At 40.6% G+C, this 16,857-nt stretch overlaps 1 protein-coding gene across 3 annotated transcripts in view; it reads left to right on the top strand.

The window, feature by feature from the left end:
- DOCK4 (dedicator of cytokinesis 4) overlaps window positions 1–16,857 on the top strand; it is a 475,993-nt gene that overhangs the window by 433,498 nt on the left and 25,638 nt on the right. For all 3 annotated transcript variants that reach the window (XM_032761480.2, XM_032761481.2, XM_032761479.2), the window contains 5 exons: window positions 1,618–1,704; window positions 3,513–3,617; window positions 8,420–8,561; window positions 9,942–10,108; window positions 13,427–13,513. In XM_032761480.2, coding sequence (XP_032617371.1) covers window positions 1,618–1,704; window positions 3,513–3,617; window positions 8,420–8,561; window positions 9,942–10,108; window positions 13,427–13,513 — 588 coding nt within the window. The remainder of the gene's footprint in view (window positions 1–1,617; window positions 1,705–3,512; window positions 3,618–8,419; window positions 8,562–9,941; window positions 10,109–13,426; window positions 13,514–16,857) is intronic.

The raw sequence follows: 16,857 nt of genomic DNA, 5'->3' as shown, positions 1-16,857 counted from the left end.
TACAATATATGAAAATTTGTTTAAAGAATTTTGTGGCATCCCATCATATACTTAAGAGATGCCTTGGGGTATTGAAAAAACCTCACTGACTTCATAAAGCAATTCAGTACATCACCTGCCTCCACTTCCTACCCCTCTTCAAGGGCTTGTAGTACTCTTTTAAAAAGTCCATGAATCTGACCACCATTGTTTATTGGATTTGAACACTTGGATGCTTTGGTGGTACATGTCTTAGACTCAAATATATCTTCCAGATTGCGAAGGTTAAACAGAAAATTAAAATACAACCAGTGGCTGTAATCCTTTTACAAAATATAATTGGGTATACGTAAAAATTTCATGCAAGGAAATTGCTTCTTCCACATCTTCCTTTATTATTTATCTAGCTACACTGACATATCATTACATGAATACCAAAAGAAATGTTTTTGTGCTCTCCTGCTGTAAAGTTTCCACCTATGGGATAAGGTGGTACAAACTCTCTGGATTCATTTATTGTTCCATCCCCAGGAGTTTGTGCTAGATCAGGGGTTGCAAACTATGGTCCACAGGTCAAATGGCTCACTGCCTGTTTCTGTACAGCCCCAAAGCTACAAATCTCTTTTACATTTTTAAACGGTTGAAAGAAATCAAAGGAATCATAACATTTTGGGACATGTGAAAATGATATGAAATGCACATTTTAGTGGCCCTAAATTCTTATTGGAACACAGCCATGCTTAATTGTGTCTATGGCTGCTTTGGTGCTATAACAGCAGAATTGAGTAGTTGTGACAAAGACTATATGGTCCTCAAAGACTAAAGTGTTGACTTTCTGGCCCTTTACAGAAAATGTTTGCTGACACCTATGCTAGATTAAAGAATTTTTACATTTCTGCTGAGACCAACTTGGTTAGACCTCTCACAATTTGCAAACACAACTAAGCCAAGCAAGGAATCCAGGGTACCAGTCACAGATAGTTGGGCCTTAGGGGTCAGTGGTAATTCTCTCCTCTGCACTGAGGGCCTGTTTATATCCATCTACTCGGCCATTGTGGAACTGTAGTTATTTCAAGATGATTCTGGAATGACACCAGAAAACATTATTCATGCACCATATATTAATGACTGTTGTGGTAGATTATCATTTCCAGCATTCAAAGGATTTTTAATAATTTACATTTTAATTACATGGTGTTTTCAAGCTTGATGTCTCAAGGTGTGTTATAAAGATTAAGAAGTGGCCGGGCGCGGTGGCTCACGCCTGTAATCCCAGTACTTTGGGAGGCTGAGGCGGGTGGGTCATGGGGTCAGGAGATCAAGACCATTCTGGCCAACATGGTGAAACCCCATCTCTACTAAAAATACAAGAATTAGCTGGGTGTGGTGGTATGTGCCTGTAATCCCAGCTACTCGGGAGGCTGAAGGAGAATCGCTTGAACTAGGGAGGCGGAGGTTGCACTGAGCCAAGATGAGGCCACTGCACTCTAGCTTGCCAACAGAGTGAGACTCCATCTCAAAAAAAAAAAGATTAAGGAGTAAGGCTTGGTGCTCTGAAAGCACTCATGTTCTGACTTTTGGGTAGAAGTAAGTGGATGTTGTCAGATGGTTCCATTGATCTCATTCATTTGTCCACAGTGTTGGGAGAATGGCATTATCTTGTGCCGGAAGATTGCAGAGCAGTATGAGAGTTATTATGACTACAGAAACCTGAGCAAGATGCGGGTAAGGTGCCTGGATGCATCCTGATCAGGCCATAGCCTCCCTTTGTGATTAGCTTTCCAGTGTGTTTCTACGAAATTAACTTTGTGGTCTTGCAGAAACCTTTTTTAAGATAAATCCTCTGAAGCATACTTAGCTATTTATACAGAGAAATAGCAAATTGATTTGTGTAATGCTTTTATTTAATATAAAAAAGTGAGCACTTGATCAGTTTTAAATACCACATATGAAATATACAATCTAATCCAGGATTAACACTTTTAGTTTATTGTGGAAAATCTCCACCCTGTTGGAAGAGTTTCCACTTACACCTAAGTTTCTGTAACGATATACCATTCTTAGTCCCATAATCTGCAAATCTGTAGGAATGGCTGACCTATTTCTAAATAATTTAGGGCCAAATTCTGTAGGTGTCACCTCTCTTTAGCTTCAGCAATGTGTTTTTATTTGCTGGACTTAGATCGACGTTTCAGTACCTAAGAGCTCAAGGAGTTGAGTATTCTGTTTCTCTGAACGAAATGTTTTATATCTGCTTTGCTCTTAGGTCCAAACAAGTCCTCCTTGCCCTCCAAGTCCTTACTCTTGAGCAGCATGAACATTTGTGTCATCTTGTAATACACAAGATCCTGCTGAGTGCTTCAGTTCTTCAGGGTTTCTAAAATAGGATCATCAGTTTTTATACATTAAAAAAAAGATTACAATATTGCCTTTTAATTTTGAGGTAGCCATTTAAGAGATAATACCATAAACCTGTAACAGCTCATAAAATCCCTCATATCCCAACAAGGAATTTATTCAACTGGCAGGAACTGACTCTGTCCTTTTGGCACAGTATTTCATGTCAGCAGTTCATCGATACTTCTCCTAACATGAAAACAAAAGAGAAAAACCTTGTTTTAACTTCAGTCCATCATGTTGACTTTGGCAGGCACTGCAGTTTTATATAAAAACATTGCTGTTCATCTCTTGGCATCCTGTCCCTGTAACAGAAGCGAGGTGATGATGTTTACTTGTGAGAGCCCTTGGGTGCCATAGTCACTAAGATTTTTATAAACCCAAAGCATTACACTTCATGCCAACTGCTCTTTGGGGTGCTGTTACTAGAGGGGGGATGGAGGGGGAATCTTCAAGTGTAATATTAGTCTTTCTCTGGAAACCCTGGGGATGATAAAACCATGAATGGGAAACCATAAGCTTTATATGCTTCATAGTTTCAACATTGTCAGGCGCACTTAAGAGCTTTCAGCCCAGACAGCACTTTGCACTATGGGTCTCCTTTGGTTTGGTTTGTTGTTTTATCCTTGCCCAACCTGTGCAAGATTGCACCTTCTGAATGTCCTGAATTACCATGTGCCAGGTGGAGGCAAACCCACAGGTAAGTACATCTGGCACGAGAATTCTCTCGAAAAGTTTTGCCTCTAATAATTCATGTTAATTTCTACTTGATTGTGAAGAAAATATTTTTCTTGATAGACTACATGCATAGAAATAATTTTTCTCTGGGGATAACATGTGATAATACACTTGATCCTTTAAAGCAGGGGTCAGCAAACTACAGCCTGTGGGCCTAGCAGAATTAAGTAGTTATGAAGAGATGATATGGCCTGCAAAATGTGAAATAGTCTCTGGACATTTATAGAGGAAATTTGCCAATCCCTGACTTAAAACACCAAAAAGAAAGTCAAACTTTCTTTTCAGCAAACTCAATTAAAATAAAGTTCTCCTTTATATAAAAGAGAAATCTTGTTCTATAAATTTGATAGAACCGAAAGATGAGATAAAGTGCTTAGAACTTTTCCTGTGCTTTCTAGATGATGGAAGCCTCTTTGTATGACAAAATTATGGACCAGCAACGTCTTGAACCAGAGTTCTTCAGAGTTGGATTTTATGGAAAAAAATTTCCATTTTTCTTAAGAGTAAGTAATATACTATTTAATTTGCTTTCATAGTTCTCATATAGATATCCCAATTGAGAAAACCAAGATGTTAATGACGTTTTATATGACAGGTAATAATATACATGAGACTTCTTTTAAACTTTTACTTTGCAGACACTATATTCCAGAATGCCTTGCTTTAAATAATTTCAGAGATAGCAATCAACCCCTTCCTAAATTTAGTATATTTTGTGAGCAGTCTTTGATAATTATAGTTTCCGTTGTCTGATACCCACTATTTTAATTCCATCTGCAATTTCCATCAAGTTAGTATTAGAAAAAAAATGGTGGGGCACTGCAGGAGGCTTAGAGTTGCAGAGTATTGAAAGCAATGCGGTTTCACATCATGTGAAAACCCTACCTCCAGCATCATGTAAAGAGTGTTGTTTGGCCATTTTGATGAATTTGTAAAAAGATAAATGTCACCCAGCAAAGAGACCCAATTTATTGCTAGTATAAACTCCATTTCTACAAAGGGAAAACTTTTAGACATTTTAAGACACCTACAAGATAATAAAATATTCAACTCCATTCTTTTCATTTTGCACATTCTGCCAAGTAGCGTCTTCTATGCTTGAATATTTATTGAACACTTCAGTATATACAACTTCCTTGTACAAAAACATTGCTTAAAAGAGCAAATGTAATTCCCCAAGCAACTAAGGAAAGGTATCTGGAATAATTTCTAAAATTGAATCAATTTGTTACAACTTTAGTTCTCAATATACAAATATTTTGATGTTTGTGTTTACCTAAATCTTGCCTGTCAGCACATATGACAGAATACTAGCATGGATGTACTTGGAGAAGAAGAGAAAGATTTCACTTTATTGTTTAATAATCATTATCTGCCTTTCAGAATGAAAAAGACAGATAGGTAGATCCCAAAATATCCAATACAGGTTCATTTTAGTATCACATGGAACAAATGTTTTCTTTAGTCAGTTGAAATGACCATGCATTTGGGTGCTGCACAGACATAATGTGAAATCTCCTTGTTGCATTGAAGAGACTCTACACAGTGTAGTGGGCGGTCACAAAGCTGACTCTGCAGGTGGGCCTGCCTAAAAATGGAGGAAATCTTGACTCCTGATCAAAAACAGCAGCAAGTGGGCACAGTGGCACACTGTAATCCCAAGAACTTGGGAGGCTGAGATAGGAGTATCACTTGAGCCCGGTTCCAGACCAGTCTGGACAACAGAGCAAGACCCCTAAAAAATGAAAATTAAAAAAATGGCAAAGTCAGAATACATGTTGAATTTAAAAGACTATATTTTGGAGGTGTAGCTGGTCCCAAGCTGTTATGAGCAACCCCTCTAAGGACTGCAGATGGCCTGGATCCAGGTTCTGAGTAGAGCAGCAGACAGTCCAGAGCAATAGCCACACAGAGGGCTGGGGATTGCACAGCAGGGTCTAGACGCGACCCTGCCACAGTAGGTCGTCTCCCTCTGTTGGCACAAACAGACATGACGCTGTTGGCAGAGTCACATCTGAAAGATTATAATTAAAAGTATAAAGTTTTAAAAAAATTAGAAGTAGTTTAAGAGTCGTAATTTTAAAGAGAGTTTAGCAAATTGGAAAACTGCATTAGCAAATAGAATAAATTTTGTTAAAAAGTCAATTAGAATAAATCAATCTTCTATATCATCCTTCTTTTAAAAATAGCTTTCCTGGGTATAAATGGCATTTACTTCACAATGAAAGAGAAGGGTCCCCCTCTATTGGTTTCTAAAGGGCACTACACTCTTCAGAATCCCAGAGCCTGACCTTTTTTTTAAGGAATCAGATTCTAGTCTGTTCTTGGATTTAAAAGCAAACAAATATCAACATTAAAAACTTCCTTTTGGCCAGGCACAGTGGCTCACACCTGTAATCCCAGCACTTTGGGAGGCCAAGGCAAGAGAATTGCTTGAGACCAGAAGTCTTTTGTTGTTTGATCAATTTCCAAGAAAATTTTTAGCACTCAAATACATTTATGCACTTTTATGATCTAAGTAGAGATTTTTCCCCTCATGGAAAACAGGTTATTTGGCTGGGCATGGTAGCTCATGCCTGTAATCACAGCACTTTGGGAGGCCAAGGCCAGAGGATCACTTGAGCCCAGGAGTTCAAGACCAGCCTGGGCATCATAGTGAGACCCCCGTCTGTACTAAAAATTAAAAAAAATTGCCGGGTTTGGTGGCATGCGCCTGTGGTTCCAGCTTCTTGGGAGGCTGAGGCAGGAGGATTGCTGGAGCTCAGGAGTCAAAGCTTCAGTAAGCTGTGATTGAGCCACTGCACTCCAGCCTGGGTGACAGTGAGACCCTGTCTCCAAAAAAAAAAAGAAAAGAAAATGGGTTATTTAAAGAATATTAACACAGAAGTTCTACTTCTATATACATGCTTAAGAAAATTGAAAATATATATTTACACAAATACCTGTATCTGAATCTTCATAGCAGCATTATTCATAATAGCCAAAATGTAGAAAGTGCCCAAATGTCTATTAACTGATGAATGGGTAAACAAAATGCAGCATATCTATGCAATGATACTCAGCAATAAAAAGAAAGGAAATACTTATATGTGCTACAAAATGGATGAACTTTAAAAATACTATGTTAAGTAAAAGCCAGTCACAAAAGGCCAGCACATTGTATAATTCCATAATAGGCAAATCCATACAAACAGAAAGTAGTTTTGTGATTGGCTGGGGGAAGGGGAAAATAGGAAGTAACTGCTAATGAGTATAGGGTTTCTTTTTGACATGATGAAAAGATTCTGAAATTAAATTTTGTTAATATTTGCACAACTCTATAAATATACTAAAAACCACTGAATTGCACATTTTTAAAAGGTGGATTTTGTTGTGTATATCTCAATAAAGCCATGTTTTTTTCAGAAAAAAAAAAAAAAAAAAGAGTACTGATAAGGAAGATGCTTTATTTCTTGGAGACCCAAATATCAGACCCAAAATTTCATTTTATTTTTAAAATGGCTTCTTAATACCATTGAATGCCTGTATTCTTAGAGCAAATGCCCTGATTTTTACAAACTGTTATATATAAGCATTGTTTTAAAATATACTTCATTTACTAGGATATTCACATATTTATTTGGGGGCTCCTGTAATAGGCAGAGAGGGATGTATTGTCTTTTATTTTGCCAAGCAAATTAATTATCTTTGGAGTAGAATTTTAAAAATATAGCATCAGAAATTGTAACTTTGATCTAGAAATTTTTAAATATAGAATTGTATGGGGTCCACAATTATAGGTAGAGTCTGCCTTAACCTTGTGTTTTTCAAAATATCATGATTTATTTAGGGGTTTGTGGGGAACCAAGGTATGTTATCCAGCCCAGTTCCTGCGGTATTTCCTCTACCTGCCTGCAGCTGCCCTTTACCTGCGGAAGAACTGAGCCTCTGCCCATGACTTGTTTCTCACTCCCTCTCTGTGGCCTGGAGTCCTTCTTTATGGCATTTTACATAAGAACCTCATAGAGCAGAAAAACACAGAAAACCTTGGACCTCAGCTCCTCTAGGCCCCAAACTGATCTCCCCTTAACTTGAAGATCTCCAGGGCCTGAGATTCCACAAGTTTTCCTGGTCTTGGTAGCTCCTAGGTGTTTTTCCTGCATACACTAGGCCATGTTCAGAGTAGAAAGAGCCCAGGGTTTGGACTCAGACCAGAATTTCAATCTAGTATACGTGGACAAAGTATTTCAAGACATTAAGCCGTGGCCAGGTGTGGTGGCTCACGCCTGTAATCCCAGCACTTTGGGAGGCCAAGGCAGGCAGATCACCTGAGGCCAGGAGTTCAAGGCCAGCCTGGCCAACACAGTGAAACCCCATCTCTACTAAAAATACAAAAATTAGCCGGGCATGGTAGTGCACACCTGTCATTCCAGCTATTCGGGAGGCTGAGGCAGAAGAATTGCTTGAAGTTGGGAGACGGAGGTTGCAGTAAGCTGAGATCATACCACTGCATGCCAGCCAGGGCAACACAGTGAGACTCCATCTCAAAAAAAAAAAAAAAAAAAAAAACCAAAGACTTTAAGCCCTGATTCCCCAATTATAAAATGGGGTGTTGCAGGGGGCACTGACTACCACTCAAGCTTGTATGAGTTAAATAAGACGTGCAGTGTGCTTCATCAGTAACTGTGCTCAATTACAACTTCATTATCATTAAAATGTCAGAGATCCATCATATCTAATCCGATCATTCAGGTACTTTTTGGAAACCTTCCCATCTTTCCAGCTGTCTTAACCTACCTCAGAAATAACCTTCACCATTCTTACGTGAAGGAGAGCATCATGAACAGCAGAATACACACACACACACACACACACACACACACACACACACACACACATATATAACAAAACAAAGCAGACAACAAATTTACTTTTCCTCCAAATTGTGAAATTACCCACAAGAATTTGATATGTACTTTATAAAAATAATCTTTACACATGTGCTTATTAACATTTAGAGGGATACAATTGTTTTGTTTTTATACTTTGGTGCTCTGAGAATCCACCTCTTTGCACCTCATGCAAGTGAACCGGGAAGAGTGAGGCATTCTATTGGGTCTTATTAAATGCAGTAGAGAGTGAACTCATGATCTTTATCTGCATTTTTAACAATTGGGCAAACTTTTCAGATTGTTCCAGCGTATTTTTTGTTACAGTGTCTTGGTATGGGGCATGTGGTCAGTTACTGCCAGTGTCATGTTTTTTGGCTCTGTCTGTAATCCACTCAGTTATATAGCCCTAATTTCTTTTTTGCTTTCATCTCCAGAATAAGGAGTTTGTGTGTCGAGGGCATGACTACGAGAGGCTGGAAGCCTTCCAACAGAGAATGCTGAACGAGTTCCCCCACGCCATCGCCATGCAGCACGCCAACCAGCCGGATGAGACCATCTTCCAGGCAGAAGCTCAGTGTATCCGCACCTACAAGGGCTGGACTCAGTGAGATTGCACTGGCTCTTAGCTGCAGAGCATTTTCATGCAAGGTTGTTCAGCCACCAGTCCCTTTTCAATAGCCGCGTCCTTACTGCTCCCTCTTTCCCATCATCTTAATTTTAGCTTAACTCCTTCTGAATAGAACTTAATTTTTCTATTTATTATTATGATGTCAGTCGAAATAACTCTCTTGAAAGAATTTTTCCCTTTTAATTAAACCTCTTGTATAGCTCAACCCTTCCTTTAAAGCTCTTTTTTAGTGATATCCTTTAGAATAATCTTCCTTTGACATATCCTGTGGAAACTGCTTAAGTTAAAGAAAATCATAGTATTATGTTTATGGCACATATTATCTGCCCCTCCCCCCACCCTGATATTTGTATTCTAGAATGAGGAATGGAAGAGAAAGAGCTACTCCAGTATCTTTTGGGGGCTTTTAGCTGTGGCATCCTGAACAGCCTTTAATCATTGCTGTATAATTCATACTCTTATTGTCTAAACACGAACAACTGAGCTGAAATTATATAGGTGTTAGAGACAAAGGCAGTTCACCCCAGCACTCTTTTCTGAACCCCTCTGCCTTTTCCTGAAACTGATGGTCTTAAAAAACACTTTTAAAACTTCCACTAACAATTATGAATACCATTTCAAAGCAGAAACCAAAATGCAAGACATGCAAGAAAGTACATAGGAAAAATATTTTGCTATCTTTCTTTAAATAAGAAGAGAAGGAGGTAAATATACAAGTTACTATGATACCCCTTTAATGTAATTTTTAAAAATATAAACTATAACTAAACACCCTGCCTATGAATACAAGACTTGGGAGAGCAGTTATCACAGATGTGGGAAGGCTAGGGACACTGATAATCACACAGATAAATGTTAAGTCATCGTCAGTGTTCTAGTTTCTGTCTTTGGTCATGGTTGCATAGCTATTTACATGTTATTATAAGCAAACAATAAATTTAAATGGGTCATGCACAGACTAAGAGATGTCTCATGAACAAGGATTAGGATTATCCTAATTCTGAGTACCTAAGGCCCAAACCATTCCCATCTACCTACACACACACACAGAATTAGTGATATCTAAATTCACAGGTGATGAAAATTTCAAGTCATGGAAATTTCAAGCTGATACTTCACCTACCTAAAACTAGTTCAAGACCTGTAGTTTGAGAAGTGATTTGCTAGAACTGAGTTCTTGGCATCTTCTTGGTAATTTTTTTAATGACTTCAACTGAAATGGAAACAGAAGATTGTTACCCATCCTCTTCTCTCTGCCGTAGCTCAGCCCGAGCCAGACTTCATGGAGTTTGCCAAGTCAGGTTCTCTCCTTGACTCTTTAATCCTAGATTTGCAGATATATGCTGTGACTCCCATTCCGGAGAGCCAGGAGGTCCTGCAGAGAGAAGGTGTTCCGGACAACATCAAAAGTTTCTATAAAGTGAATCACATCTGGAAATTCCGCTATGACCGACCATTTCACAAAGGCACAAAAGATAAAGAGAATGAATTCAAGGTACCATGCAATTCTTATTACATGCTAACCCCTCAGATAGACTGCGAGCCCCTTGGGGTGCAACCCTTGGTAAATATTTACTCAGAATAGTGTCAAGTGACAGAAACAGAAGGGACTATATAAATCATTTAGTCTAGTGGTTCTGCAGCTCCATGTGCATCAGAGTGAAATGGAGTGCTCCCTAACCAAGCAGATTTCTGGTGCCCAGCTCAGGAATTCTGACTCAGTTGGCCTGGGAGGAGGTCCTAAAATCAGCTTTTTTGTAACAGTTCTAATGCTGGTGGTTCTTAGACCAGTCTTTGAGAACTCCTGGCTGAAGTCAGTCCTCTCATTTATTTATGTTGAACCAATTGTGGGAACCTTGGGATGTTTATTTTCACATAAAGTTCAATGAATAAAGAATAAGTAATGGGCCGGGCGCGGTGGCTCACGCTTGTAATCCCAGCACTTTGGGAGGCCGAGGCGGGCGGATCACGAGGTCAGGAGATCGAGACCACGGTGAAACCCCGTCTCTACTAAAAATACAAAAAAAATTAGCCGGGCGTGGTGGCGGGCGCCTGTAGTCCCAGCTACTCGGAGTGGCTGAGGCAGGAGAATGGCGTGAACCCGGGAGGCGGAGCTTGCAGTGAGCCGAGATTGCGCCACTGCACTCCAGCCTGGGCGACAGAGCGAGATTCCGTCTCAAAAAAAAAAAAAAAAGAATAAGTAATGAACAGAGAAAAGGAGTTCCTGAAGACAGAGAACAGTTGGGTAGACTGCTGGTACGGTGGGTAAGTTATGTGCAATCTTTGCTGCTTGTTCTTGTTAGAACAGTGTGTAATTAGAACTTCTCAGGACTCCAAGTAAAAGCAAATCTTGGATTCTTTGTGTGTGTTGAGTTCTCTGCTCTCAGCAGTTCCAACACGCCTTCTACTTCAGCACCCTCAGCCAGAGAGGGACAAGGTTTCTCATAGCCCTAGTGCAGAAAAGAGGCAAGATTGTTCAGTAGATAATTAGAGTCTGCCCCTTTCTTTGCAAACAATGACATAGTGAGACCCCCCCAGTTAGTATTTCATACCTAAACAAAGAATGCAAAATTAGCTTATTTTGGTGAGTTAATTGGCTTATCATTTTTCATCACAGATGTTCCCTACTTAAGCTAGGAAATGTGCTCCTAACACGATTGTCTCATGTTAACTCACTTGGTCAGCTCTGCCGGTGTCAGTTCCCAGTACTCCCCAAAGTATTTCCAGGGATCATTCACAACCAAGAGGAGATCAGAAGGGGAAGGTTTTGCAGAGTTATGACAGGATTGAATAAAGAGCAGTCCCTTGTGCCCAGAGATTTTATGGGCTAAGTATCAAGGCAAGGAGGCCATTGGAAAACAACAATGGGATAGTATTAAAAAGATCCATGATCATTTTCTTGTTTTTTTCTGGAAACTTATTCTTTGTGCCTTCCACAATCAATTAAAGAAGATATAGCTAGTTGATGATATAGTTCTTCTTGCAGTTGCTTTTAGTGAAAACATAGTCAGAAATCACTGAAATCAGGCAATTGACTTGTTCAAAGTCACCTTCTAGTTACCAGTAGCTCCAGTCCTAGAACTCACATTTTCTGCCTCCTCCTCCATTTTTTTTTGCACCGTACTACATTTCCTTGTGGCTGTCACTTTAAATCTGTATCAGTGGTGCAGCAACCTCCCTAAAAAATAATAATAATAAATCTGGCTCCTGATTCCTCTGCTTTATAGCCCTCAGAATCTGTCTCCAAACTGCCCCTCCAGAAACCTCATCTCCACCACAACCCACTCACCCCTCCTCCCACTCAGCCTCTGCGACACTCAGCTTCTCTCTTCCTCTCCCACCAAGCCCATTCGCAAGCCGCTGCTCCTGCCAGCGCTGCTACCCCCACTCTCCTCCTGGCAAACTCCTACTCACTCCTCAGAATGCAGCTCACGCGTCGCCCCCTCTGAGAACTGCTGTCCTCCTCCCCCAGGCTGGCGTGTGCGCCTGCATCCCCCTCTGTAGGCCCCCAGAGCCTTGAACATCCCTTTCTCTTCACTCTGAGCTCTTATTCATCTGCTTACCTCCCTGTCACCACCAGAACACTGCGAGCCCTTGTCACAAGAGCTCTGCCCTATTCATCTCAGCACAGCTTGGCTGCCTCAAAGAAACGCTTCCATTGTTTTTGTTGTTGTGGTTTGAGCAAATGGCACTATTTCAGGAATTTTGTAAAGTGTATTATCCTCTTGGGAATACACTTGGTTTAAGTAAGAAAGATGAGGTGTAGATACTAAAACCTGGTTGACAAAAAAGAAACCTGTCATCAACAGCAGCTCATACCAAAGGCGGCATGGTTTCACGTGTCCTGGGGTTGCTCATCCCGGCCAGAGGAAGCCCTGGCTCTAAAATACAGATTTGCCTCTATTAACAGCAGTTCAAACAAGCACAGGAAAATGTGGCACAGTAGATGTAGCAACTGACGAGGTGTCAGAGGTCCTAGTGGGTAGGTTCTAATGCTGGCTCTATCGGTAGTGTAGCTTTTGAGCAAGTCACATTGCTGCTTTAAGACCTAGTGTCTTCAAAAAAAAATAATTTGAGACAGAGTCTCGCTCTGTCGCCCAGGCTGGAGTGCAGTGGGATGATCTCGGCTCACTACAAGCTCTGCCTCCCAAGTTCACGCCATTCTCCTGCCTCAGCCTCCCAAGTAGCTGGGACTACAGGTGCCCACCACCACGCGCAGCTAATTTTTTTGTATTTTTAGCAGAGATGCGGTTTTTAGCCAGGATGGTCTTGATCTCCTGACCTCGTGATCTGCCTGCCTCGGCCTCCCAAAGTGCTGGGATTACAGACGTGAGCCACCGCGCCTGGCTGTGTCCTCATCCTTAACATAGATCATGCTGTGGGTTCCTAAAGCCTTTGCTTCCCTTAGGACTCTGTTGTTCTAATCTGACATTGACAGGCTGATACACTGACTGGCTGACCCTTCTAGATATAAATGGTTAGATGTTACGGAGTGAAGAGAGTTTAAATTAGAATTTTGGAGAAATAGCAAAGAAAATAACATGATAGCCTATTTTTGTATTTTTAAGCTTGCCGTTTGAAGTAGGAGCTCATTTATTCCACATGGAAAAAAGTTTGATGATATACAGTGGAATTGTTAAAATCAGCTTCAGCAGTCTCTCACTGTGATAGTTTCATGAGTGCTTGAATGAAGACTAAAGAAAGGCTGACAGGAATAAGCAAAACATGGTAACAGTGAGTGACAAACACCAGTCATGGAAGTAGCTAGAAAGAAGGGCAACTTGGGAGACTTAATGTGTTTTGTGTTTTGTAGAGTCTCTGGGTGGAGAGAACGTCATTATACTTGGTGCAGAGTCTGCCTGGCATCTCTCGCTGGTTTGAAGTGGAAAAGCGTGAAGTGGTAAGGATCAGAGCTTATTCTCAAGCACTTTCTCATCACAGTTGTTCACTTGGAGTTAGGCCGTGTATTCATTACTTCTCCTTTGACCCAGATTCTCTGGAAGCACTCATAGGAAAATAGTGAATGTTTATGGTATTGACCACTATTACCAAGGCTGAGAAGGTGAATATTAATATTATCCTAATGCATCCAGATGGAGGGATTCCTTGAAAACAACTCAATTTGCTACATGTAAAAAAACTACTCAGGCCCTTGAGTTAGAAGACTTGGAATTCCGGCTCTCCTAATTACTATAGCTGTGTGACCTTCAATGCTTAGTGTGTCAGACCAGTGCTAATACTACCTGCTTTATCTTATTTAATCATCATATCAAAGCTATGAGGTATATATTCTTATTCCTGTTTTTGCAATTTTTGACAAGAGGTCAAAAGCCTTTGCCAAAGATCATATAGCAAGATGTTGAAGAGAGACTCCAACCCAGACATTTCTGATTCCAAAGCCAATTATATTAATCTCTTCTAGCAGTGGTTTTCTTACAGGCAGAAGGAGGCTAATGTCAAGTCTCTGCACAGTGCCCGATGCACAGTAAGTCCGTGTTGTTACAGTTCCCAGTAGAAAGGATGGCAGCGTGTTAGTCTTACTGAACAGTGCTGGGTGGAGCACCCACTGTAGATCAGTGGATGCCACTGTAGAACCTGGTAACCACAGCTCCCCAGAACCCTCCGGTTGTAAAATGTGACCCCAGCTCCAGTCCCCAGTTGTGGAGAGCAGGGAGAGCAGCAGCTGAAGGCAGCCACATCCAGGGTGAGAACCCGCCCAGCTGTCTGTGCTGCTCTTCCAGTGACAGCACCTCGATGTCAGCCACAGCCCTGCAGTCTCACAGCCTCCCTTGCCACATCCATTATAGCCATTTATTAACTTTATTTCACTTAGTGTGAATGTTCATTTGTTTCACTGCAGAAATAATGATGTGTTTGTTGTTTTTGAGCCTGGGTCTCACCCTTTCATTGCCATAGTTCTCTGATAGGAAGTGTGCCAATTGTGCAAATATAATGTAATTCATACCTTATTTAGGTCACAAGCCTATTCTGTCAATCCAGAAGAAAGAACAGCTCCTGACCAAATTGTTTTTCAAGAATTGTTTGTCTTACCTGAAATGTCTCAGCATTGAAACTTCTCTCAGCCTATCATGTTCAATTAAGCTAAGGATTTAAAAATTAAAATTGAACTCTATTCAGCAGATTACATCAGTACAGTTGTATTCTTGTCCAGTCTGAGGTCCAGAGTCCCCAAAAGCTGGCTGCTTACATGTTGTGCCCTGGTACCTTCCATGGAAGTGGGGAGACTGCTAAATGCAGTCCTCAAAAAGTCTTATTATGCTTCCCGCTGAATGGCATGGGTCCAACTTATAGAAGTGTTTTTAGTCATCCATGCTGCATTAATGATCCAGAGAGCCTTTAGCTACTTACTACCTAGAGCATTAAATCCTGTGAAGTCTCACCAATGGTCCTAGCCCTTGGAAGTGTCATACACACATACGATGCTAATAAAAAAAGCACGCTGATAATGATAAAAGGAGCATTACTAAACACAACCTTTCAAACATCAGCTACCTGCTTTATTAGAATATGTAATCTTATGTTCCATCAAATGGAACAAATCAAATTCAGCTGTTTTGTTCCCTGAACATAGCCCACTCTTAACAGCTTTTGTGTTTTTCTCTTGTTCTTGCTGCCTAGAATGTCCTCACTGTTAATTAAAGCTATTGGTTTCCTGGTTTAACTCCTAGTGTAGAAGGTCTTCAAGAACAGGGACAGGTAGTAGGTACTCAATACAAATACATCACGTTGAATTGAAATTCCTCATCTGCAGATGTCCACATCTGAAAACCAAGAGATGTTTTCATTTGTTTGGCTCCAAAGCTCATTTGCTAATAATACACTCAAGCTTTTCTAATGCAAGTCCATTTATTAACTTTATTTCACTTAGTGTGAATGTTCTTGTGTTTCACTTTAGAAATATATTTCCTTTTTGTTTTTGTTTTTGAGACTGGCTCTTGCTCTGTCACCCAGGCTGGAGTGCAGTGGTATGATCATGGCTCACTGCAGCCTTGACCTCCCAGGCTCAAGTGATCCTCCCACCTCAGCCTCCCAAGTAGCTGGGACCACAAGCATGTGCCACCACAACTGGCTAATTTTCTGATTTGTTGTAGAGATGAGGTGTCACGATGTTGCTCAGGCTACTCTTGAGCTCCTGGGCTCAAACAGTCCTCTAGCCTTTGTCTCCCAAAGTGCAGGGATTACAGGCATAAACCACCATGCCCAGCCTTATTAATGTAATGCATTTGATTAAAGGAACCTGCCCTAGATCCTGCTAGGGGTTACATAATATACCATATATGGCCCTATACTTCCTTTCTAAAATCTGAAAAGTTCTTAATTCTGAAACATGTGGCACCAAAGGTTTCAGATGAAATTGGGGACCTTTATTTTCTAAATCATAGGCCCTCCCATAGCTTATCAGCTTTTGTTAAGATATCAATGCCTTTGAACTATTGTTTCCTCTGCAGTTTATTATTTTCAAAACCCAAAAAAAGTGTTTTTGTCCTGATTAAAAAATAAGCTCATTTCAGCTGGCTGCCATGGCTCACCTGTAATCCCAGCACTTCGGGAGGCTGAGACAGGTGTATCACCTGAGGTCAGGAATTCAAGACCAGCCTAACCAACATGATGAAACCCCGTGTCTACTAAAAATACAAAAAAGTAGCCAGGCATGGTGGCACGCACCTGTAGTCCCAGCTACTTGGGAGGCTGAGGCAGGAGAATCACTTGAACCGGGGAGGCAGAGGTTGCAGTGAGCTGAGATCATGCCACTGCGCTCCAGCCTGGGCAACAAGAGCAAAACTCTGTCTCAAAAAAAAAAAAAAAAAACCTAAGCTCATTAAAAAATTTTTAATCAAGACAAACATTTATAGTTTAGAATCCATAAATGATTTTTTAAAAATCCAACTAAAGATCACGAGAATATTGTCATACCACATCCTGCCCATCAGGAAACAGTGTGCCTCTTTCTAAATACTGTATACCCAGAATCTAACCACTCCTCAGCGCCCCCCCCAATAGCGCCACCCAGTGCCTGATTACTGCAGTAGCCTCCTAAAAGATTTGCTTTCCCCCTTATCCCTGTAGTCTCTTCTGTACATGGCAGCCAGTGACCTTTTCAAACTTAAGTTATAGCATACAAAAATAGAGAAAATGTATAATGATATAATGAACCTGACTTACCCATCATTGCTTCAACAGCCATCAAAAAGGCCAATTTTGTTTCATCTACACGTCTACCTG

Source organism: Hylobates moloch, unplaced genomic scaffold (assembly GCF_009828535.3).
Source record: "Hylobates moloch isolate HMO894 unplaced genomic scaffold, HMol_V3 SCAFFOLD_1, whole genome shotgun sequence".
Classification (NCBI taxonomy): Eukaryota; Metazoa; Chordata; class Mammalia; order Primates; family Hylobatidae; genus Hylobates; species Hylobates moloch.
This window is presented reverse-complemented; position numbering and strand designations above follow the sequence as displayed.